The sequence below is a fragment of the Colletes gigas genome, unplaced genomic scaffold (genome assembly GCF_013123115.1).
Source record: "Colletes gigas isolate AHSC1104 unplaced genomic scaffold, ASM1312311v1 Colletes_gigas_Sc00013, whole genome shotgun sequence".
Taxonomy (NCBI): domain Eukaryota; kingdom Metazoa; phylum Arthropoda; class Insecta; order Hymenoptera; family Colletidae; genus Colletes; species Colletes gigas.
This window is the reverse complement of record NW_025106642.1, coordinates 3,226,751-3,249,263: the sequence shown is the minus strand read 5'-3', so window position 1 is coordinate 3,249,263 and position 22,513 is coordinate 3,226,751. Positions and strand designations below refer to the sequence as shown.

Sequence of the window (22,513 nt, the reverse complement as noted above, 5' to 3'; positions counted from 1 at the left end):
AAGTCGATTTTTCATTTTTAACTTTCATGTTTTAGGATTTAAAACACCTGTGATTTGTTCCTCTAAACTCTGCCTATCGTCGTAAGAGTTGTCACAATTTTTGTTGATATTTACGTTATTTTGATGAAAGACTATCTTCGAGTTGTTAGGAAGAAATGGCTCTTCTATTCTAAAAAGTCGATTTTTTTTAACTTTCAGGTTTTAGGATTTAAAACACCTGTGATTTGTTTCTCTAAACTCTAAATATCGTCGTAATAATTGTCACAATTTTTGTTGATATTTACGTGATTCTGATGAAAGACTATTTTCGAGTTGTTAGGAAGAAATGGCTCTTCTATTCTAAAAAGTCGATTTTTTTTAACTTTCAGGTTTTAGGATATAAAACACCTGTGATTTGTTTCTCTAAACTCTAAATATCGTCGTAAGAGTTGTCACAATTTTTGTTGATATTTACGTGATTCTGATGAAAGACTATCTTCGAGTTGTTAGGAAGAAATGGCTCTTCTATTCTAAAAAAGTCCGTTTTAAAAAGTCGATTTTTTAAACTCTCACGTTTTGAGATTAAAAACACCTGTGATTTGTTTCTCTAAACTCTACCTATCGTCGTAACAGTTATCACTAGACTGCGGATCTTTATGCAAATTCATATTTTTATTAATAGAATTAATGAAATGGGAGCTTCGTATATGATTGTCTCAACCCTTAAATATAATAATTCGTATCTTACTTTAAGTATTTCTTATATTTTTGCATATTAAGTGCATTCTGTAGTTTCTTGAGAATTAAAATTAAATTATAATCTAGTCATCACAGAAGCAATGTACGCTTTGCAAAGAGATGGTCACAGTTAACTGGTTAAAAAATGAGCTTGAGAATAAGTTCGAATAAAAAGCACAGCACTAGCTTACAGAACGACCTGATATGCTTGTTTACAAAATGTGTTCGCGTTATCGTGCACAGTAAATATTAACAAAAGCTAAATAAATCGAGCATTGCTGTTCCAACGAGTGGGAGGAACAAAATTCCCAGGTGAAAATAAATAAAGACCACCGTGGTGTTTTCGCGATATCGATCGGCGTTTCAACAATTTCCCGAGCCCGACGGAATCGTCCGTGAACGGAGCGCCGTGTTATTTTCGACCAGTTTCACCTACATATGTTTAACATTAGACCCGCTCCGCCAGGAAGCCGGAGTCGCGTGGATTACGGGAATTTTCTCAGCGGGGAACATCGATTGTAGCGAGGCGAAAGCGTAGTCGGTTTTGCACACGACGAGAAAGGAACAAGGATCGTCTATAATCGCGCGTACACGCACGTAACGACGCATTTTGTAATGAACCGGTGTAGGGCAGTGCGTGTATCGTTTGTCGCGTACATTATAATTTCGTTGCGAACTCGTCCTCCAGGATGATCATTATTCCAGAGCCGTAGACAACTAGGTAACCTTTCCAGCTGTCGCATCTATCCACGCTACTCGTTAATGAACAAACCATCAATCAAACCTTTCCGGTACTTCTGCCAAGTACGCCGAAGCTACAGCCAACTTCCTTCGGATTTAATGCCACGCTTCGGACACTCCGGGTTTCGTCTTTTCGCCATTAATTTCTCCAGTTCCTTAATACGTTCCAGAAGAGTTAGGTTTACTTAAACCGTCGTTCGACCCAACGACAAAGATACATTTAACGCTGTTCTTATGGCTTTACCGCTACCTCATTGTTATAGCTTTATGGTGGGAATCCACGTACTTTCGGAGACCCATTCTTTTTACTTTCGCAGGTATCGAATGGTCGGACCGTACCGATCCAACAATTTTATGACACTTTATCGCATATGTATATCATTTCTGAATGTCCATCGACCTCAAAAGTGTAGAAATTATCAGGAATTTGTGTCGTGCCGATTCTCGTGAGAGACCAACGTCTCCTATGTGTGACAAAGACGATTGTCTGCTTTATGTTCGTATAAATAAATGATCTGTGAACCGTCGACCATTGTTCACATTATATAAAAAATCATATTCGAAATGCTCTGTTTTTCTGTTTAACACATTTTGTTTATTCGGGAAGAGTAGCATATTTGGAAAACTATGAAACTATTCAAAATGAATAAAAATTATTAAAATCTACATATGCTGGACAAAAAGGATATCTGAATCATATTACAAAAATAAAATTTATTTCCACTGCAGACAAGTTGAAAATAATGAAAGATTGTGTATTCAATTTAGTAACCTGAATAAAAGGTGTTTGAATTTGCATATTGGAGCTTCTAAAATGTTCGCTACCCTAATGGACGATGAGACCATTCGAGTAATTTTCTTTGGTTTATTGGTATCTTTTGTTCCTAGCAGAGGTACGACCATAAAAGCAATAGAAATATAATCATATTTCAGGTAAAAGCGTGAACAATGATCGCCGATAGAATATGCGAACTAGAAAGGAAAATGAGTTACTTTATGGACTGAACCCACGAAATGTGAGAATAATAGTTATTCTGTATAGCCATTTCAAAGATAAACTCGTCTCCGCTTAAAGAAACCACCTGCTGTAAACTGTTCGAACGTAAATTATGGCTGCCTCATTGAAACATGCATTCGTTTCATGATTCTTTAAGAACCCGAAATGTTCGGAGAATTCAGAAAAATTTCACTAAAAGAGAAAGTGCAATTGTACTTAAATTAGCATGGTTGCATTGCCGAAAAAATGAGGGAGGCAGTTAAACCTTCAGCAGTTTCTGCAGTCACGACATAATGATTTCGAAAGTCGAAAAAATAGTTACAAACGTTTTTTTAATACGTTTCATTTAGTCAGCTTAAATCGAAGCTAGAAATAAAAATTTCACCAAATATTCCAAAATTCATTCTTTCAAACCTAAATCAAATTATTAGTCATTCCAAGTAGCTTCAATATTCGACCACGCTTGAGAGAATTCAATCTGTTGAAATGTTTGAACAACTTGACTGTTTATACAAAACGTGAGAATAATTATAATGTGATAAATTAAAAACTTATGTGTTAATTGCTAAAGTTATTCTAAATTCAACGAAATTTAAAATTTCAAATGAATCTTTCATTTTTGCCGACTCGTTAATGAGAGAACTATCCAAACATCAAACCAACTTAATCTTGACTTTATCTAAGCTGATCCAAATCTTGTCCGAGCGTAACATATTCAAATGAAATGCAACAATTAAGTAGGAATACGCGATCAAGTTTGATTCAAACAGTCCAAAGTAAGCTTGACTCGTATTTGGACACCTCTGACTCCCTGCATTTCCTCGATTTCCTTTGTTCGGTGAACTTCGGAAGTGGGCAAGAACATCTGTGATTCCCAGTCGAAAAATTGCAAGAACTTTCGGTGGTAAACGCGCCTTTGTGCAACGGATTTTAAAAGGAGATTTCACGAGAGGAGGAAGCGAGCGTGTAATTTTGGTCGGTTGTACATGCATGCACCAACATCCTGTTGGTCACGACGCATCGAAAAAGAGCAGGATGGCAGCGTCACAATGAAAAAAGACATCGCGCGTTCAGGTCACCACCGGTAGCTTCAATGCGAACGAGGAACGTGCACGCTCGTACATACGTATGTATGAAAGCGCAGACAAAACACACAAAGCTGGCAGCGAGTGGTATCTCTCAACTGATAATTATGGAAGGGGCTCGAGCAAACTTCCGCTCAACAAAACCTACCCAATGAACGTTTGCTTAAACGAATACACCTGCTGCACTGACTCCGTACACAAAATCACTCGTCGTTTTTCTTCCTAAAGCAGAATACAACAGTGGGTTTCCATATTTTTTCTAACAAACCCTCTTCACCCTTTGATCCCTGATGAAATGAAACATCCCATAGAATTTTCAGATACTGTTTCAATTCTTGGACTAAAGTAAAGCAGAGCAAGAACGTTTGAACATTTAGATGCCAGAAAAACTTAGTTTTATCAATGTGCTTCTCGTAATAATTTTTGAATATTTCTTTTATTTCTTTATGAATGATTACGAATGATAGTTGTTCAGAATCATTTTTATTTAACGCTGTTGCGATATACAAGAAAGTTACTATCGAGTAACAATAACAAGGCGAATACTTCATGCTAAGCAACAGGTTAAGCCTACTTCTCGTTGGATTTGTTGTTTTGATTACTGCAAGAATTTTCCAATCTCATTTCCTTATAATATATCAGGTTCTATTATATTGTTTTTTTTACTTAATTTTCTTCGAGAATGTTTTCTATTTATTGTACAGAAGAAGACTTTTAATACTGATTGTATTTTGAAAAGATCATATGAATTGAATTGAACAAGACTGATGATTTCTACTATATTCAAAATTTTCATTTGCTATACTCTTGAACCACAAGACTTCAATATTATACGCTCGACTAATTTTATTAATCACAGAAATCTATGCACGCATTCTTACAGATATGTTTCTTTAATTTTCCAATTAAGTGTAATTTTTTTAATCATAACGAATGATATTACGATCTCAGAATATACAGATCGCTATCTCTCGCGTGTGTAGCTGAACAAAACAGGTAAATATCAAGAACGATAGCAAACTTTATTTACAGATTATAAATTGTACCGTATTTCGTCGTGATAGGAATTTATAAATATGAGAATTGAAAAAAGTGAAGTAAAATCAAAAGTTGTCTGGTTTAAAAAATGTTTAAGTAGTAACTAGTATTATATAGTATTATGACAAAAAGAAGAATAATGAATATTGATCCTATCAGCCCATTTAAAACGAGTTGTTTTATCTACGACCTTCGACATTCAAGGAGTTAATTATCTAAAGGCAGGTGTCGGAGCAAATGTGACAAGTGTTTGTCGTGTACAGACGCGGGAAAGTATTGAGATGAACAAGACAGTAAGAACATTCAGCATTTGTCAAGCAATAAGTTCACTGAAAGAGGAAGTAACAAAAAACTGTATTCACATGTGAGAAAAAATTCGAGCTAAACTAAATATAACAACAAAAATTATCTAAGTCTAATAAAAGAGTAAATTAATAAAATGCATTTCCGAGTCTGGATTTATTTCCTAACAAGATGGTGCATCTACTTGCAATGTAGAACTCTCCAAACAAAAATACAATAGAAAATTGTTCACATAATCTGAAAACAGCTCAACAAAAAATAAATATTGTATGATCGAAATAAAATAAAATGTATCTATCTATACATGAACGTTGCAGTTGTGTTATTAATTCATGAAATTTTGCACTTTTCAGTTTTGTGTGATAAGCGATAAAATGAAAGCGTTTCTAGATTTACTATAACAGTGTCTTATTTAGATGCATAGTCTGTTTTATGGAAACCACTGCACGGTAAGAATGGTGAACAATTTTCAATATGAACGACTGTTTTATCCGCTTGAAAAATCTATGTAAAATTGTTTGGAAACCTCAACGGAGTTACAAAGCGCCTGGCGTTGAAATCACCGAGATCGACGCTCGCGGCGTTGTAACCCTAAAATAATCGAATAAAAAAATCTCGTTGTGGCCGGACACCCTGTATAAAATCAATAGGAATTCTTTCTATAATAATCACCTTTACATCTATTTTAATTAATTTATTAAAGTTTATTGAGATAATTCGATGAAGAATTATATGAATATATTTAATTTTGTATAATATCGGATATCGATTCGTTTGTGAAGTACAAACGAGTAAATATCGAAACTTTCGCAAAATATGAAAGAAACTTTGGTTAAATACAGTATGACTTGGCATTGTTTTAAAAAGATTTAACAAATAATACTAAGAAGATGCCATTAGTAACCAAATTAACATCCTGTATGTTTTTTTTTCATTTTTAAAACCAAATAAAAAGGGTTTTAGTGACTCAAGAAATTTGAGAAACACTGCTTACGATCCGATTGATAATCATGGATACAATTTCTAAGCGAATATCGAAGTCTTTTCGCTTTTATAGAATAGTTTCTTGAGACTTCGATATAAAATTTGGAAAATCCGAAAGACTATAGAAAAACGATTTTTCCATCATTTTTAAGAACGAATGTGTATGAATATTTTCTTCAGCTCAAAATAAGCAAAATCAGCTCTCAATGTTTACTCTATTTACGTCTATGACACGCTGTATCCGAATGGAATTTCAGAGCAGAGACAGTTTTTACCACCATCGACGTGGGTCAACGAAATTTCTAAGATTATGCAAGCCCGATGGGGGGCAACGACGATAATAGCCGTACGTTTCGGAGTTTCTTGGAAAATTCGGACAACGGGTGCAACAGAGAAGTGTCGAAATAACTGAACTGACCCGACTGCCGCTCGGTCGCGAAATGTTCGAGAAGCCAGCAGAAGCGGGATGGTTATTTTCAGTGTTAGTGCGACAAACTTCGACAAAATTCTTATTTAGACAAGAATTTCGAATAACAAATAAAAGATAAACTAGTCGTTAAATGATAGTAAAAATTTAAATTATAATATAAAATATTTCACAGGAAACAAATAAAAATTTAACTATTCGATCGAACCAACCTCCGAGATAAATTGTGGCACATCTTATTGGTTATCTGTTATTCGAATAGAACGTTGCCCGACTCTGTATCGTGATATTATTTTTCGCTTCGGGCCGAGCAACACTGCACGATTTTAAATTGTTTCCCAGAAACAATTGAAACGGGACTATGGTGCGAAACCCATTGTCGGTGTTGGTCTACGAATCAGAAAAACGTGGTCGCAATGCCGTCGAATCGCAGCGCTAATCCCGAGAAGTTTAATGCGCATGCGTCGACCGAGACCAGGGTCCTGCTTATTTAAATCCCGGTTAATCAGTTCCCACTTCTGAACACCGTAAATACATTGTGAAATATCTACGGAATCCCCATTGAACGACGGGCACGTATATTTAATTACGAATCGAAAATCATCCTGTGCAAAATTATTAATCAAACTGGACTTACTTTTCGAAGTTTCTCCAATTCATTAACGTCCGTGGAAGATTGGACCGCCTGTAAAAAAACGAAACATGTACCACTGAATGTATCGACAATTATAATAGGCCACGAACACGCTCCATTTTACTGGGAAAAGAATCAGCCCCAAAAAACATAAATCAGGGAATACACCAAAGATTAATTTTAACAGCGATAAAATACAGAACCTTCTCGAATTCACCAACGTAATCGAAATTACGAATCAATTACTATAACGTAACGATTACGTCGCTAATAACCGTGACCTTAATGCGACGCTAAACCCAGAGAACAAAATAAAAAAAAAAAATGGTTTCACTGAACCGTAATTCCTTAAACGAGAAATGTTTTTTTCTCACGTATTATTTTTTTATTTAAAAGTATCGATGATATCAAATCCCGTAGAAAACAAGATTTAAGAAATTCTATATTTTAATGAAACGCCAATTTTGAAAATGCACTTGAAAAATATATGATAGAATACAAGCAGAAAATTATGTTTCGATACCAGAAAATTTGATACAGAAAAATAACACCATCAAAAGAATGTATCGTATACCTTAACGTTAAATGTATACAGAATCGGTGGAATTTATATTTTGGGGGTATGTTCGCAATTAAGCAGAATGTATTTACCTCGTTCGTTTTCCAAAGTTTCGTGTTGTCCTTAACGGAAACACGATTGTCCGGTGTTGTTGTCACGCTTCCAAAATTAACGAGGGAGAAGAAATTGTTGTTGGCGTTTCCGTTGGTTTCCGTTTCCTCGGCGATGGTGTTGTCGAGAAGCTCGTAATCCAGCGACTTCGCATCACGGCAATTGGTCACGAAAGAACGCGCGAAGCTGCTTTTGAAGAAGTGCTCCAGTGACACTTCGCTGCCAAGAGCGAATTCCACTTTCGGAACATCACCCATGATTCTTCGTCAAAGAATCTGTTCGTGTTCGTTCACAAAAAGAAATCCGTTTCTTCCAAACCCGAGTAAAAGTTAAAAACCTTTTCAGACGTCCGATCCGAAAATGAAATAACCACCGAAAGAATACTGCACGATCTCGTGCATTCCGCGAAAACTTTGAAGAACAACGTCGTTGACCGATAACTGTGATGCGAAACGGTTTTGCGAGCCCTGTTATTCTCGCAATGTTCACTTATTTTCCACGAATGTATCGTCGTGCATGCCGACATCAACGAACAGAAGTTTCTTTGTACGCGAAATTGTGTGTTGTATTCATGGAATTCGTTAAGTTTTCTACGTTAATTCAATTTTACTGTAAGAGAGAACGTTAATGCGACGAGAGGGTTCGTAACAGCGTACACATCGAAACACACAGCACGCCACTGCGTGACAAACTGACAACGAGCCTCGCTCGAGGCCCTGGAGCCTTCACACGGCATAACACTGGAAGCGACCATAGACAATCACGTACTGCGCATGCGCAACTTTATAAAGTACGTAATTTTTCACTGGTGAGTTACTATCCGAGGAATTGATGTTTTCCATGGCGTTAATAATTCTTCCTATGAAAGTGTAATGCTGATAAACATACTTTCTTATTATTAACACGTTTAAACGATTGCTACGCGTAAGAACAGCATAAAATGCACATACATATATGTTACGGCACTCTTTTAATTTTATATGTTTGAAAAACTACCCAAATTTGCTTCAAAATAGTTCGGTACATTATTTGGAATGATACAAAATCAAAATATATAATAAATCATGAGCGCAAAATAATTGTTTCTTTAGTTCCTTGATAGATGGCGTTAAAATTTGCCTACAGTTTGCCATAAGAGTCTACTCTCTATACATATATAGGGTGGGTGGAAAATCGTAGTACAACCGACTAGGGAGTAATTTTACATAAATAGAACGTTTAATAAAAAAAAGAATTACAGTATTTAAAAATAGATAAAATATAAAACAAAATATTCTTCCAAATTTAAAGTTATTAATTAAAGCAGTTCTTTCTTTTCCACGTTCAAATGTCGAGACCAAACAGATTTTTGAATAATTATCGATATGAAAAATAGAAAAAGAAATAGTTTATATAATTATGTTATTGTTAAGATTTCTGTGAAGGTCTTCTGTGAGCCAGGGTTTATGATACGGACACGCTATTTTGTAACTACATCTACTACCAATATTCGTACCTCCATTAAGGTGTTAGAAAGAAATTAAGGTTATAAAAGTCGCTTTATTGTAATGAATGTCGTACCTTATTTATCAACACCTGCATCTGTTTTATTGTTATTCTAGTGAATAATTATTGCCGCGTTATAAACCCCACGGTCCGGTGCTCAAAATCGATCGTACCTGGCGTGCAACCCTCTAGACTTCGTGTACGCGGTAACCGTGAAGGTTTACCCCCACAATAAGGTTTTCGGTGTTTCAATCTTAAGATTTGTACATTTTATTACTGCCTTCTTGTCACGATATTATATTTAAGAAATTTAGATATATCAAGACACTATAATATACATATTAAAGGATTGTTTAGTGACATATAAGAGACTACAAGTTACTCAATCTATTCGACTTACGTTGACACTCATTCCGTTCAAATTATCTATGTTAAACTCATTATACTCCTATTGAGTATCGTGCACCTAACACTATTTTTACTATTTAGATAGTGAGATCTAACTTTCAAACAGACACTATTATTTGTTCACATTTTAAAATAAATACCCATTTTCACTTCACGAGGGCACTTTCCCGGCACAATTTTCAACACGCATGCTCGAGAAATGTAGTCCATCTAGTATCGTTGAACGAAACTAATATTTTTGGTATAACAAACTGATTAAGCCGGTTAATAAAACTGTATGTTAGACATATTTTTACGATTTATAGAAAATGCGTAGAATGCACTATAATTAAGTAATTTTAATAAAGGGTGATATCTGTTAACATTTCTCATATGAAGAATTTGTAAAACATAACATAACCTCAATTTAGAAGTGATAAAATAATTCAAGAGATTTGGGAAAATGCCACGATTACCATTACACCCATCCTCTGGGACAGGTATTAGATCGAGGTTCCAACAATCGATACGATTTGTTCGTTATGGTTGTGCAAACAGACCATTCTATCACATTGTTGTAATGGGCGTAAGTTTTCATTTTTCAGATGCTCGGTAGCTGTAAAGATAACCGTATTATTTATGAAATTTTCAAAAAACTATCCTACCTAAGAATGGCAGTGTTATTTACCTATGCATACAATCGAATTGCTCATTTATTTCTTTTATTTGTCTTAATTATAATATCGTTTTGTAATAGATAAAGAGCATGAGAAATTTGTTGTACTCTAATAACCAGAATCAATATTACTAATATTACTATGGTTATAATAAAACTCCATAAATGGCTTTAGTAAAATAATGCGTGTAAATGAAATATCAAATGATTTTTATTTAGACGAAATTTCTGCAACGTAAACCTCCGACAGAGCAATTAGGCAGTTATGATCCTATGCCAAACAAATATAATGAAAAATTAATTGCTTTGAATTTCGAACGTATACAACATTGGATGGGAAAAGGTGTAGACATATCAAAACCAGTTGCTGAGCTTTTAGGTCTTGCCGGTTTCCTTCCAGTACATCCCAGGACATATATGACCGCATGGAGAAATCGGAGAGATGCTGAAAAAACTGCTACAAATAATGTTTTGCAAGCAAAATCTGCAAGCTAATACTTTCATTCTTTTTCCATTTTATTTCACATTCAGCTTGTAAATAATATGTACGTTTAAATAAAGTTGTTATAAAATAAATTTACTTAATACCACATTAATAAAAAGTAATTGTATATTATAATGGAATAAGAAGTAATAAAATGCATCACTCGAATGTAATGTTAAAATTTCATCTACTTATTTTTAAATTAAATACAGTTTTTATTTATATATATTTCAATAATTTTAATTTCATGCACTCTGTTACTATATATTTGTTAATGATCTCGAATTAGCGGTCGAAATATTCGTACGGAAAAATAAAAAAAATATTCCCCAGGTGAGGCTCGAACTCACAACCCCGGCATTGCTCACAGTTATACTGTCTTATAAGTACCGTGCGCTAACCGATTGCGCCACTGGGGAGTTGTACATTCCTGATTCTTATTTATGTATAAAAGTCTACGTAACAAAAAAAATTTTTTACATAATTAATTACCGTAAAATATATTTTTGTATGTTTTAAAAGGAACTAATATAAAATTAACGTGTGCTTTTTTTTAATTTTATGCTCCTAAACGTAATCTGTGATATTGCAAATGCCTTGTTCTTAGACGTTAAAAATATGTAATTCTAGATAAACAATATTTTTCTCACAATTATGACAAGTGGATACGTATCTCTATATCTACAAATTGCGTAGATATATTAATGAAAACATAAGTAAGTGGGTAGTATAAAATAAATCTGTATTGATTTCTTTTTATGGCAATGAATGTGTTTTTACATACTTCATTTTTAAGCAATTGAATTTAAAAATAATAATACATCGAGTAAATTTGAGTACTTTGTTACTTCTACAATGAACATTATTCTTTATTTTTCATACTGATCAATAGCATGATACATTTTGTTCCAAAAGTCTGTAACTCCTGCTTTCTCAAGGCCTACTTCCTGAAAGTCATTTAATAAGTCCTGGTTTTCGTTAACAAATGCATCTCCTGGAAACAATAGGAAATCAAAATGTAACATATAAAATGGTATCATCGTTAAATTTATTACCTATTTTTGTAGGCTGTATAAGAAAATAGTGTTCAATCTGCCAAGTAGGTTCTACAAATACTAGTGACCATTGTAAGTACAAATAAATTTGTTGCACATTTTTAATTGAATGTATGTTCACTAAAATTCCACCGTTCCCTTTGTTACAGTCTTCAAAACTTGCAAATTTTTTAACATCCGATTCATTTAATATGTTTGTTCGTAATATACCTTCCTGATTATATTGCGAAAGTGCTAAAGAATAAACATTCGATGAGATCTTACATTTACTGCATAAATAAATTTATACAAATTCTAATATACCAGATATAAAAAGTGAGAAATTTTTCATTCTACTGATGTTCTGTACCCACTGCGTGATCTCCAATAAGTAACATTTGTCTACATCCAAGAAATGACATGTTATGTCATGAATTTCAAATTCTTTTCCCCCCTGAAATTAGATAAAGGAATAACATACTTTTATTGTATAGAGCGAATTGTATCTCAGTTTTCATAGATACCTCCAATTTTATGGTCAACTCAAGAAAAAATTTGAGGCTTGTTGTTACTAAATACGTTTGGTACTGATAAATGTTTTCGCCTAACCATTTTTTCTTTATATCTTTAAATGTTATACCAGTAACTTGACGATTAATCTCGCATATAGATTGTTTATGTTGCCCAAACAAATTTTTTTCTATGTTATTAAAGTTATTTTTTGCTGGATTTGATATTCTATAACGAATGTAATAAACTATATGTTTCTACATTGCATATGATTACATAACAATTACTTAGACATAAATAAAAAAAACAAATATAATACAACTTTAAAGTGATGCGCTTGTCATCTACTTGTTGCTTCTTTAATTTTTCATTCAAATCACGTGCTTTCTTAACTAAGTTTGCTTTTAAATTTTGTAATGTAATCAATTCTCGATCTTCCATTATTCTGAAGTAGAGGAGTCTGGAAATTATTGAAAGACTAATATATTCTTCAATTTTTACAATTGGTCCTTTCATTTTTTGTATAACCATAAAGTAAACATGTACGTAATATAATACTCTCATTCGTACATTTAACAATAATTTCAAAGATTTTTAATAGTTAATAGCGATAGATTCTTAATATTTATGAATGCAAAAAGGTTTAAATTCGATTGGGAACTATGTAACTAATGGCCTACATAAATAAGGACGCAAGTGCAAATGCTCGTACGGTAACTTATATGCACACATACATATGCAGTTACGACATCGAGTTAACCTCAAATATTTATTAGTAATATTTGTTATTTATGTCAGTGAACGTATACAAAATCTAAATATAATTCTAACCTTAGAATAGGTAATTTGCATGGTATCGATTTCCTTACTTCTTAAACATCGTCAATGTTATTGAAAAACGTTACATCTTTTACAGCATGTAACCATATTTATTACTTGTGTTTAGGGATTAGTTACATTTAACGAAGAAGGATGTTTTACAATAACTCAGTATTTTAACCAATGAAAAAATTTATATTCCAAATATAACAATTTTAAAACTTATTCAAAGTTTGGTACAATGGATGATGAAACTTTAAACAGGTAAATCTATTATAGTTTGTCATTTTTATTTACGATATCAAGATTGCAAAAACTCTTGCAATAGAATAGTAATTATTTAATTTATCTAGACTATTGAATTTTCAATACGCTTTCGGTGCAATTTGTCTGGCTAATACAAAACAACTAATTTTCTGTTTAGACTCGCAGTTGAAGCTTTATTAGAAGAAGCAAAGCTTGGAGCAAAAAGAGCTGAGATAATGGGTCCCAGTGGATGGATAAAACCAAAAGAATCTATCAATAAAAGATTCCTCCATTCTACATTGCGCAATGTTGTTCTATCAAACAAGTATCAAATTAAACGAAAAGACAAACAGTTGTATAAGCTAAACAGTAATTAAAATTAATTAATATAATAAGACTTAATAGATTGCTTATAAATACATATTAGTGGTATTTTGCTCTTTAATCTATTCGATATTTTATAAGTAATTGAAGTTGTTAACTACTCATACTTTATATTCATCATGAAACAAATCATTTGTTACCTTACTGTATATTTTACTTAAGGCTGAGTTCTAATTTGATCAGATGAAATCTCAACTTTCTTATTATCTACTTTTTTTTAAATTCTGAGATCTTAAAAGTATGTTTTTAAAACGTGCTGATATTAAAAAATTTAAATAAGTCATTGCTTTACTAAAAAAAAGTATAAAAATACAATTTTTAGGTCTTTAAAACTGTTTTCCTCGGATTGACTTTCCTTGACTTAGTATTGACAAGATCTTGGGAAGCAGACAAGCAGTTTCCTTGAAAGTTTACATGCGTGTTCAAAATATAAATTAAAAATTTTGTCACTTTTTATTTTTCTAAATAATTTTATTAATAACTATAGTAATATTCATACAAATAGTGAATGATTTTTTTGTTACCTGTTTATAAGTGATCTCAATGTTATTTTCATCAACATTGGTCACCTATCTCTGTTTCGCGCATTAACACTTAGTGCTTTTATAATGATTTTTAGTTTTGTCTAATTGTTTTTATGCATATTTATAGTATAAAATAGTTCAACTATTAATAAATTTTAATACCAAATTAAAATTTTATGTGATAATTTGTTTCCAAATCATATAAACGTGAAAATAACTTACTTTTTCATCCTACAAATTAGAACTCTGTTCTGATAAGAAAACTTGTAGAGCAATTAATAATTGATATTTTTTTAATTTATAAATATAGATTCGCAGAAAATAAAAACTATGGTTAATGTAAAATTTGGAAAATTTGAATAATTAAAAATAAAATATATCTCTAATGTTTTATCGTTAAATGTTAAGAATAATAGTAAAACGTATCAATTCTTATATATTATATGAATACCATCTATGAAATTTGATATTAAACATACTTTTACAGTTGGAGTATTATTTCAATTTTACTGTATTTATAAAACGCCCGTAACGTTTATAACGTACATTTATTGTAAGTTTAATTAATATACATTATACACAAAATTTTTGTAAAATTCTTTACAAATACGAGTTAGCAAATAGTTGTCTAGGAAAACTAAAACTGTTTTAATATTAAAAATTATGATATTTGCAAAACAATTATACGTTTTAAAATAAATATAGGACGCTATAAATGTATTTTTTTATGTAAAATGTTATGAAAATAATTACTGAATTAAATTATGAAGCCAAATGGATTTGATAAAAATAGATCAAACAAAATTTAGTTACTATTTTTATCATCGTTGTATTTGAAACCGGAAATCACATGTTAGACTATCTTGTAGCGTCTTCCGTCGAAACGGAAACCATTCTTTTACGTAAATATTCGTGGAACTGTGAGATCTGCAGTCGGTTGCATCGTCGTATAACTATAATTCATATAAGGTATAACTTTAATTTATTCTTAAAATCATGGCAATGAGCATAAGAAAACTTTGCAAACCGAATATAGGCCTGATAAACAATTTATTCAGTAAAACTCAGGTTTTAAGTGGTATGTAACTTTTCTAACCTAAAATTATTAGTTGTAAATTTAATTCTATATAATAGGTAAGTCATAATAGCATGGAAGAAATATTGTATAAGTTTAGTGTAGTTTTATACAACAATAATTAATGACTTAATATGTGTTTGCATTTTCTAAATTTACGCAAACATATAAAAAGTATTCATACGTTTTTGTTGGTAGGGGCCCGGTTTATATATTCGGAAAAATCTTTAGGTGTGACTTCATACGAACACACAAGATTTCTTTTTCGTAATCAATTTATAGCAATAGAAGATACATTTCGCAGTAAAATGGAAGACGTTTCTAATAAAGAGGGTGGAGTGATATTCACTGAAGATATAAAAGCTATGTTACATTTAGCACAAAAGGCTGATTCAGCGGTAGTAAATAAAATGATAGAGAAATATGTTCAATGCGATCAAACGATGAAGTTTGGTACATATACGTTTGGGCCAATAGTAATGCGAATGTATTATTATTTAAACGATCCTCATGCTGCATTAGCTGTATTTAAGAATCCTGTTTTGGAAGAATTTTTTCTTCAGAAAACATCTTATCAAATTTTGATGACTTTGTTATATAATAATAAAATGTACCAGGAAGTAAAAGATGTATATGAGCACATTTTAAATGCTGAAAATCGTCATGGTTTATCAAAGTTTTGTTTGGTTGGAGCGATGGTCGCGTGTTATAAACAGGTACAAATTTTATCTCTAAATGTTTTTCAAACTTTATGTATTTGATATCCTTATTATTTAATATCTAAAAAAACTATTCTATTAAATATGAAAAATTTCAGTAGTCTTATCTTTTTTATTACTTTGAACAAAAACAGAATGAGCCTGGAAAAGTATATCAGATTCAATTTCCTAGTTGATCGTCCTATATTTAGAGCTTAATAAAATGAATAAAAAACAAGCTTGTTTACATGACTATGTGATGCAAAATTTTACAGAAAATTTTAAGGTTTTACTACAGGAAACATGTTTATAATTTTGTTATAATGTACCTATACTTTTTTCTGGAAGTTGCATGCCCTTACCAGTATGCATGACCTTCAGGAATCCATGGACATTAATTTGCGAATTATCGATCTACATACTTTTATCTATGTAAATTATATATATTAATTATTCACACGTAATTATTTTATTAGAATACTCCAGAAGCATTAGAAGATGCTTTGAGATATTGGAAGTCGTTGAAGACATATGGATATTATCCTTCGACTAGAAGTACTACATTATTAGCAGCTTTAGCATTGCATCAAGGTTCAGTTCAGATGGCATTGGAAATATTAGCTACATTAGACAGACAACACTTCATAGATTGCAGATGTCTTAAAGTACTAGCATTTATACGTTTAAAGAAATTTGTACAAATAATTCCTATCATCAGACATGTATTGGAATCAGATTATAGTAATCGTAAACTAACATTCTATGCTGACGTGGTAAGTAAAATTACAGTTTGTTGTTGTAATGCTTAATTAATAGTTTTGTTTGACGTACGAGTATATAGTTAGGGGTGCGCGAGAACCCGAAATATCGGGTCGGGTCGGGAACACGAAATTTTTTCGGGATTGGGACCGGTACCCGAAAGTTTCGAGATTCTCGAATTTTCGGGATTTCCGAGAATTCCGAGAACCCGATGAACAGCGTACACAATGCCCAAGTACTAAGCATGCAGTCACACGTTCGTTTGCATCAGGTCACATTCTTAGAATCCGTGTTTCCAATAACTTCACGAAAACTGGCCGTTTGGTGTTTGGTCCGGGATACCATGCGAGGATGCGGTCACCAGCCTTCTCAGGTTGATGAACTCATCCCCGCATCCCATCCCAGCGGCTGCCCCTATCCCGCCACCTGAGGACGCGCCACGTACGGGTTCACCTCCCCTGCCGCCTGGACAACTAAACGGGTATGTGGCAGCTCGACCCGACCCGACCCGACCCGACCCGACCCGACCCGACCCGACCCGACCCGACTCGACTCGACCTCATCCCGATTCGTCCCGACCGTTGGGTTCTCGCACACCCGTATATATGTATAGTTTTGTAGTATATTATAAAAGGATGGTCACTGACAAGGAACATTTCTAATGTCATTCCATGATTTTAATGAAGTTTTACACTTCATAGTGCAGCCGAAAGTAGGAAATGTGTATTATTTTCTTTCTTTTTCATATGCTAGATCTATGCACTTGAAGAGAGCTTAAAGGAGGAGAATTCGAAAGAATCGTTAGAATTACAGCAGTTAATTATACAACTTAAACAAGAGGAACGTCTTACATCTCACGTAAGTTATTTAAACAAAATTTTTAATCGATAACTAAACATCATTCAATGTATAATTCTTTTCTTTTTTTTTGTAGATTACTTTAGACGAAAGCTTGCTTAAACCTATACACTTTCAAACGAGGAGTGATCGAGAGAAACTAAAAGACAATTCAAATATGCAAGATTCGAATAATAGAATATCGGGAAGGAGTCAGATATAATCATTTTTTTTTGTACAACAGTATTAGCTGTTAATAAATATTATTAAGAAACATATGAATTTCATCGGTTCTGCAATTCATTCAAATTATTGTGAAATAAGTAGTACTGCATACGATATATTAATTATTGTGTAATATTGCAATTGTATATTTAATCTTAATTATAAAGTAATACTATTTACATAAGTCTGTATCATTTTTTTTTTTTATATATAAATACGTGTTCTAAATTTTTGTTGAGTTGTACAATTGCGTTAGACAGGTATACTTTACCTATAACACTTCTGAATGCATTGTGTCGCGTCCAATTTGGTATTTGTATGAATAAAAATAAAAATTGCATTTATATTTTACGCGTGCAATGCAGAACAATATATTGCATAATTATGTGCGATACAGCAGTTTCTGTAATAGAAATTCTTAATAAAATTAAATATACACCAAGGATATAGTATTATTTTAGCATTTTTACTAATTGGTAGAATATCGGAGAAGAAATTTATTTTACACGACATTGTTAGGAATCGAGCCCAATCGTCATGTATTTCTCAAATTAGAATTATGGCAGTCCCGGCTGAGAAAACACGATTATCGGCCAGGGTACCTGAGCTTGCCTGGAATTTCATTCCGGTATTGCATGAATGTATAGGGATTCTACAGTAATACAGTAATTCTTTGCTTAAAGATGGAATTTTAAGAGGATTAACCTCTTCGGGACTGTTGTATGTTGTAACGTACGTGGACTTAAAAATTAATTTTTGTACGAAATGGTTGATCGTTTAAAATAATATTTTATAACCATAATTGACCTCTTTATGCAAAAACTTTAATTTATAATCTCAAGTATCTTTACATTTACGCTAAAAATAATTTAACAAACGTAATTGTACATTGTCACTATTTTTTTAAAGTTTCGACAAAAAGATTCAAGACCGATTCTCGACGAGGTCGAGAAGTTGATACATCTCTGTCTCTGTTTATGTTTATTCGGCTCCCGATTGACCGGCAGCCATGGAATTAAAACCTTGCGGTCTGGTAGTTACAAACGTATGTAAACTAAAAACTTTTAGATATCTTAATGTATCGTAAGAGAATTATCGACGGGCCGGTACGGTTTTCCAGATGGAAATTAATTTGAAGGCTACTTTCAATCAAATCAGTGGGTAAATTTAAGTAGAAAAGTTTTTTTTTTCCGAATAAATTACGATTAAAAATAGTTGGAACGAGATCGCGATTAAGGTTATTTTTGTCAATCGATGAATTATCGCTCTCGCAAAGATACAATGAAAGATATGGAAAACTTGAATTTGCATTAATGTTGACGCACTAATATTAATGATAGGCATTCGGTATTGGTTTTGCAAGTTACGGCCACTCGCTGGTCGTTGATTTATTTCTATAATTTTTGGTGTTGTATCCTGTTCACTGTCCTGGAGGAGCCTCGAGCGGTCCGTCGGAGAAGTTCGCCGGCGAGCCCTCGGTCGAAGGAAACGATTCGATTCGACGAGGTCTCGATTTTCGATCTCGCTGGCGAGGAATTATGTATTTGTAAGCAAAAGGTAAATCGAGTGGTATGTGGGACACGGTAGGAGTGTCGGGGCGGCCCGCGACTGGTGGCAACCGTACGAAACGAAGGAAGAAAAGGACGAAAGCACGGTAGCTGGTCTAGGCGGGGAAGTTTCGGGGTAGCGGAATGACGTCATGTTGCTAAAGCGACGCGGCAACGCTGAGCGTCTGCGTGGGTCGGCGGGTGTCTGGGCAAGGATCAATAGCGTGCCAGCAACCAGGTAGTAGGTGTGAGTGAATGTAGGTTTCTGAACGGTGGCAGTCCAGGAGACGAATCTTCCGAGGCAGGACATATCACGAGTCGAGTACAGCTCCAGTGTCGTACCGGAGAGCGCTATGCCACTATCATCGCATCACGGAATCCTCATTGCCTAGGATTATCAGCTTCTCCAGGTAACGATACCAAACTGTTTACCCGTTCGCTGGTCCGTTCAGCCTCCGATTAATACCGAGGCAAGACCCCCCCCGTGATTTTGAAAGCCATTACGCGCATCGATGATTCCGATGGCCACCACCCCACGTACGTGCACTCGAAACGCAGAATTGATTCGCGGAACGGGATCGGTATTGACGGGGCAATCGCGGGGCCGTTGGACGGTGTTAATCGAGTCTCGCTATCGGACGCGGCGTGAAATGTTCGAATTTTGATGGCCGGACTCGTCGCGGCTAACGAGACGGCACGACCAGGAGGGAATCGATAGCAAAAATCGGCAGAGTTCCGTCGTTCGGCCGTGTAACAAAGTCGGCGTACAGGTCGACAAATGGAACGGCAAGGATAACGGGGATGCGGGCAGAGATGACAGACCCGTACGAAATGAGATGGAGCCCGTGGTGGGGATCGTGTGTAACGAGAGATATGGATCCCTCGTCTTCCGCATGAAAGTTGGTTACCCAGTTGTTGCGATATATCCGTTTCATTTAACCGTCGCGAGTTAATCCGTTGACGCAACTCGAAAGGATACACCCCAATCTATCGATATCAAAGAACAACTATTGCTCGAGATTCTCGCGAAAATTACCAAACGGCAGGATCTCGAACGAGCCTCGGCTCACGGAACACAACGCGATTTATAGTTTCGATGTTGTCACATCCTCTTGGGGCATCATGGGAACCGAAAGATGCCGTTTATAGATGTATGCGTGATTCTTGACAAGTTTGACTAAATTTATTAACTTTAACGAGACAACTTAATTAACGGTCCCGCCTTTATACGTCAATTTATTTATAAGCAATTTCTCGTACTTTCGTTGTTATCAAAAACATCTCGAGTAGAGGGCTGTTCATAAAAATGTTACAATTGCACACTTTTCGTACCCACTTTTGTACCTGCAACAGTTCTTTAAAAAATGACGTGTAACGGAGATAGCGTAACGCTCTGTGCATTGGATGACCTACAAATTGCATTAACAGGGGTGATTCTTGGCGTAAAAGCATATTGAAAATGTGTACTAACATTTTTATTTTGAAAATGTTCGGGGTGTATGTACTCGTTTGTAAACATTGTTCGTGGTATTGTATATTTCTTGTCGATTTTACTATTCTCCAAGCGGTTAATGCCACCATCGATATTTACAGAGATCAGTGCAAGTAGAAATGATCGGTAATGATCAGACGCGTTTACACACGTGCCCCGGGTAATATTCAAACATGATTTTCACGGAAATAATGCCACGCAGGGAGAAGCTTTATTTTATATTTTTTTGTGTATTTCTTCGCGTAGAATCGGTCTCTGTTCGCTGGTATTACATATCGCGTGACGCGTTGCATATATCGGCGTGTAAATCCAGCAGTATTTCGCTTGATTAAAATTAACGCCAGACAGCGATGGGTAGGCGCTAACGGGAAAGCAATTACTTAAAAACACGTTTGTACATCGAGGAATTGTTTGATAAAGAAATTTGTTCGCTCTTTGCTCGAGTACTCTCGAGGAGTAGAAATACAAACACGTTTCGCATGTATATACCAACACTGACCTAATTCGCGCGACTATCCGGACGCGGCAATCATTCGCCGTTTCGCGCCCTGTCGACGCTGTTAGCAGTCTCGCACGATCCGTGTAATTAAGTAAAACCGTTTTCCTCGTAAGTGAAATAAACCAACGCGAAATACTGCGTCGTTTGATCCAATATTCGAATGCATCTTCCTCCTACGTCCTTTTTATTTAAATTCTAATAATCTCTTCTCGACGTAGGTGACTCGAATAATAATATTATTACAGATGCACAAATTAAGAAAAAAATACCTGGTGTACATTTTTTTTTTAAAAGCATACATTATTACAAAATAAATTATGAAACTTATTTAGACAGATTTCTCTGCCATTGATTAATTCATTTTAGAAGAATTAACGTAAATTATATTTGTACTAATAATAATTTGAAAGATAAATTTTAATAAACAAATGTTGTAATGGAATTAAATTTGATTTCAAGAATGTAGACAATGATGGGGAAATAAATTGTTCAACCGATTGTTTAAAAATATTTCACACATATTTAGTGACTATTGAAGGATATTTAAAAATTTTTCCTCGTTAATACACATAAATAGCTTTGAAGAGTTGTTAAATTAGCGAGTCTAAAGATTAACTAGAGGAAAACTATTTTAAAACAAATTCAAAGTAAACAAATTTCGTTCTTTTTTAAAATTAATAACAAAATTAATCGTATTTTGAACGCTTTGAATTAAAATTCTGCCAAAATGTTTTTAGGATCAAGTTATAGGAAAATGCGACCAAAAAATCAATTTTTCGCGTGAAACGTGAAGTTCCTTTTAATGATACACACTCCTCGTTAAATTAGAATCTTGATAGATGTTTCAATTAAGAATACTTGTGGACTTGTTCGTTTGAATAAAAAAGTCACTTCACGCACTTAAATATGCACGTACGTGTTCCTCTCCATCGAGAACGCGCCATAGCTATCGAAGCCAAGCGATTTCGTTTGAATAATTACAAAGTCAATTTCCACTGTTTGTACACCGAGGAATCGAACGAATCTCTCATTTCGTTAGGAATATATTTCGACATTGTGTCCCAATTGATAACAATTCGCGCGCGTAAGTAACGATTCCGTCACTGATAAGTATCCGGCGCTTTAACTCGACGAAAATTAACATCGACAAATAAAAGGGCTGAATGTTACACGCGAACCGCGCTCGCACGCTAATTATAACATAGGTAAGTAGAATAGGTCAACATATTTTCAGGC

General features: G+C 34.0%; 5 protein-coding genes and 1 non-coding gene across 11 annotated transcripts in view; 3 read left to right on the top strand and 3 right to left on the bottom strand.

The window, feature by feature from the left end:
• The window catches only part of LOC122399328, a 31,434-nt gene extending 19,392 nt beyond the window's left edge, over positions 1–12,042 (bottom strand). Inside the window, exons 1-3 of the mRNA XM_043399938.1 lie at positions 12,033–12,042; positions 7,578–8,303; positions 6,930–6,977 (exon numbers count right to left, since the gene is read on the bottom strand). Of these exons, the coding sequence (XP_043255873.1) occupies positions 6,930–6,977; positions 7,578–7,853 (324 nt within the window). The 5' untranslated portion in view covers positions 7,854–8,303; positions 12,033–12,042. The remainder of the gene's footprint in view (positions 1–6,929; positions 6,978–7,577; positions 8,304–12,032) is intronic.
• On the top strand, positions 9,718–10,639 carry LOC122399479 (probable 28S ribosomal protein S16, mitochondrial). The gene is made up of 2 exons (XM_043400179.1): positions 9,718–10,054; positions 10,364–10,639. The coding sequence occupies exons 1-2, from the start codon at positions 9,932–9,934 to the stop codon at positions 10,637–10,639; spliced, it is 399 nt and encodes a 132-aa protein (XP_043256114.1). The 5' UTR covers positions 9,718–9,931.
• On the bottom strand, positions 10,954–11,047 carry Trnai-uau. Its single transcript has 2 exons — positions 11,010–11,047; positions 10,954–10,989 (listed from the first exon to the last, which is right to left on the bottom strand). It is a non-coding gene; the product is annotated as a tRNA-Ile (tRNA).
• LOC122399345 lies at positions 11,455–13,233 on the bottom strand. 3 transcript variants are annotated; one of them, XM_043399981.1, is made up of 6 exons: positions 13,042–13,233; positions 12,495–12,632; positions 12,187–12,400; positions 11,987–12,116; positions 11,684–11,917; positions 11,455–11,622 (listed from the first exon to the last, which is right to left on the bottom strand). In XM_043399981.1, the coding sequence occupies exons 1-6, from the start codon at positions 13,050–13,052 to the stop codon at positions 11,498–11,500; spliced, it is 852 nt and encodes a 283-aa protein (XP_043255916.1). In that variant the 5' UTR covers positions 13,053–13,233; the 3' UTR covers positions 11,455–11,497. The 3 variants fall into 3 exon arrangements, with proteins under 3 accessions (XP_043255916.1, XP_043255915.1, XP_043255917.1); XM_043399982.1 differs by having other exon boundaries at positions 11,457–11,622; positions 12,743–13,233; XM_043399980.1 differs by having other exon boundaries at positions 11,456–11,622; positions 12,495–13,233.
• Positions 13,234–15,058: 1,825 nt separating this feature from the next.
• LOC122399337 (pentatricopeptide repeat-containing protein 2, mitochondrial-like) lies at positions 15,059–17,944 on the top strand. The gene is made up of 5 exons (XM_043399955.1): positions 15,059–15,223; positions 15,419–15,936; positions 16,395–16,691; positions 17,431–17,535; positions 17,612–17,944. Exons 1-5 carry the CDS (start codon positions 15,142–15,144, stop codon positions 17,735–17,737), a joined length of 1,128 nt encoding a protein of 375 aa, XP_043255890.1. The 5' UTR covers positions 15,059–15,141; the 3' UTR covers positions 17,738–17,944.
• Positions 17,945–19,542: 1,598 nt separating this feature from the next.
• The window catches only part of LOC122399332 (glutamate-gated chloride channel), a 57,823-nt gene continuing 54,852 nt past the window's right edge, over positions 19,543–22,513 (top strand). For all 4 annotated transcript variants that reach the window (XM_043399947.1, XM_043399945.1, XM_043399948.1 and 1 more), the window contains exon 1: positions 19,543–19,696. The gene's annotated coding sequence lies outside the window, so the exon portion shown is untranslated. The remainder of the gene's footprint in view (positions 19,697–22,513) is intronic.

Excerpts from the sequence above, each read along its gene's own strand:
- LOC122399479 (XM_043400179.1), top strand. The coding sequence starts at position 9,932 with ATGCCACGATTACCATTACACCCATCCTCTGGGACAGGTATTAGATCG. Across the intron at positions 10,055-10,363 it reads ATCACATTGTTGTAATGGGC|ACGAAATTTCTGCAACGTAA; the intron begins GTAAGTTTTCAT and ends ATTTTTATTTAG.
- LOC122399345 (XM_043399980.1), bottom strand. The coding sequence starts at position 12,736 with ATGAGAGTATTATATTACGTACATGTTTACTTTATGGTTATACAAAAA. Across the intron at positions 12,117-12,186 it reads AGTTGACCATAAAATTGGAG|GGGGGAAAAGAATTTGAAAT; the intron begins GTATCTATGAAA and ends ATCTAATTTCAG. Across the intron at positions 11,918-11,986 it reads TTTCTCACTTTTTATATCTG|CACTTTCGCAATATAATCAG; the intron begins GTATATTAGAAT and ends TTTATTCTTTAG.
- LOC122399337 (XM_043399955.1), top strand. The coding sequence starts at position 15,142 with ATGGCAATGAGCATAAGAAAACTTTGCAAACCGAATATAGGCCTGATA. Across the intron at positions 15,937-16,394 it reads TGGTCGCGTGTTATAAACAG|AATACTCCAGAAGCATTAGA; the intron begins GTACAAATTTTA and ends TTATTTTATTAG. Across the intron at positions 16,692-17,430 it reads TAACATTCTATGCTGACGTG|ATCTATGCACTTGAAGAGAG; the intron begins GTAAGTAAAATT and ends TTCATATGCTAG.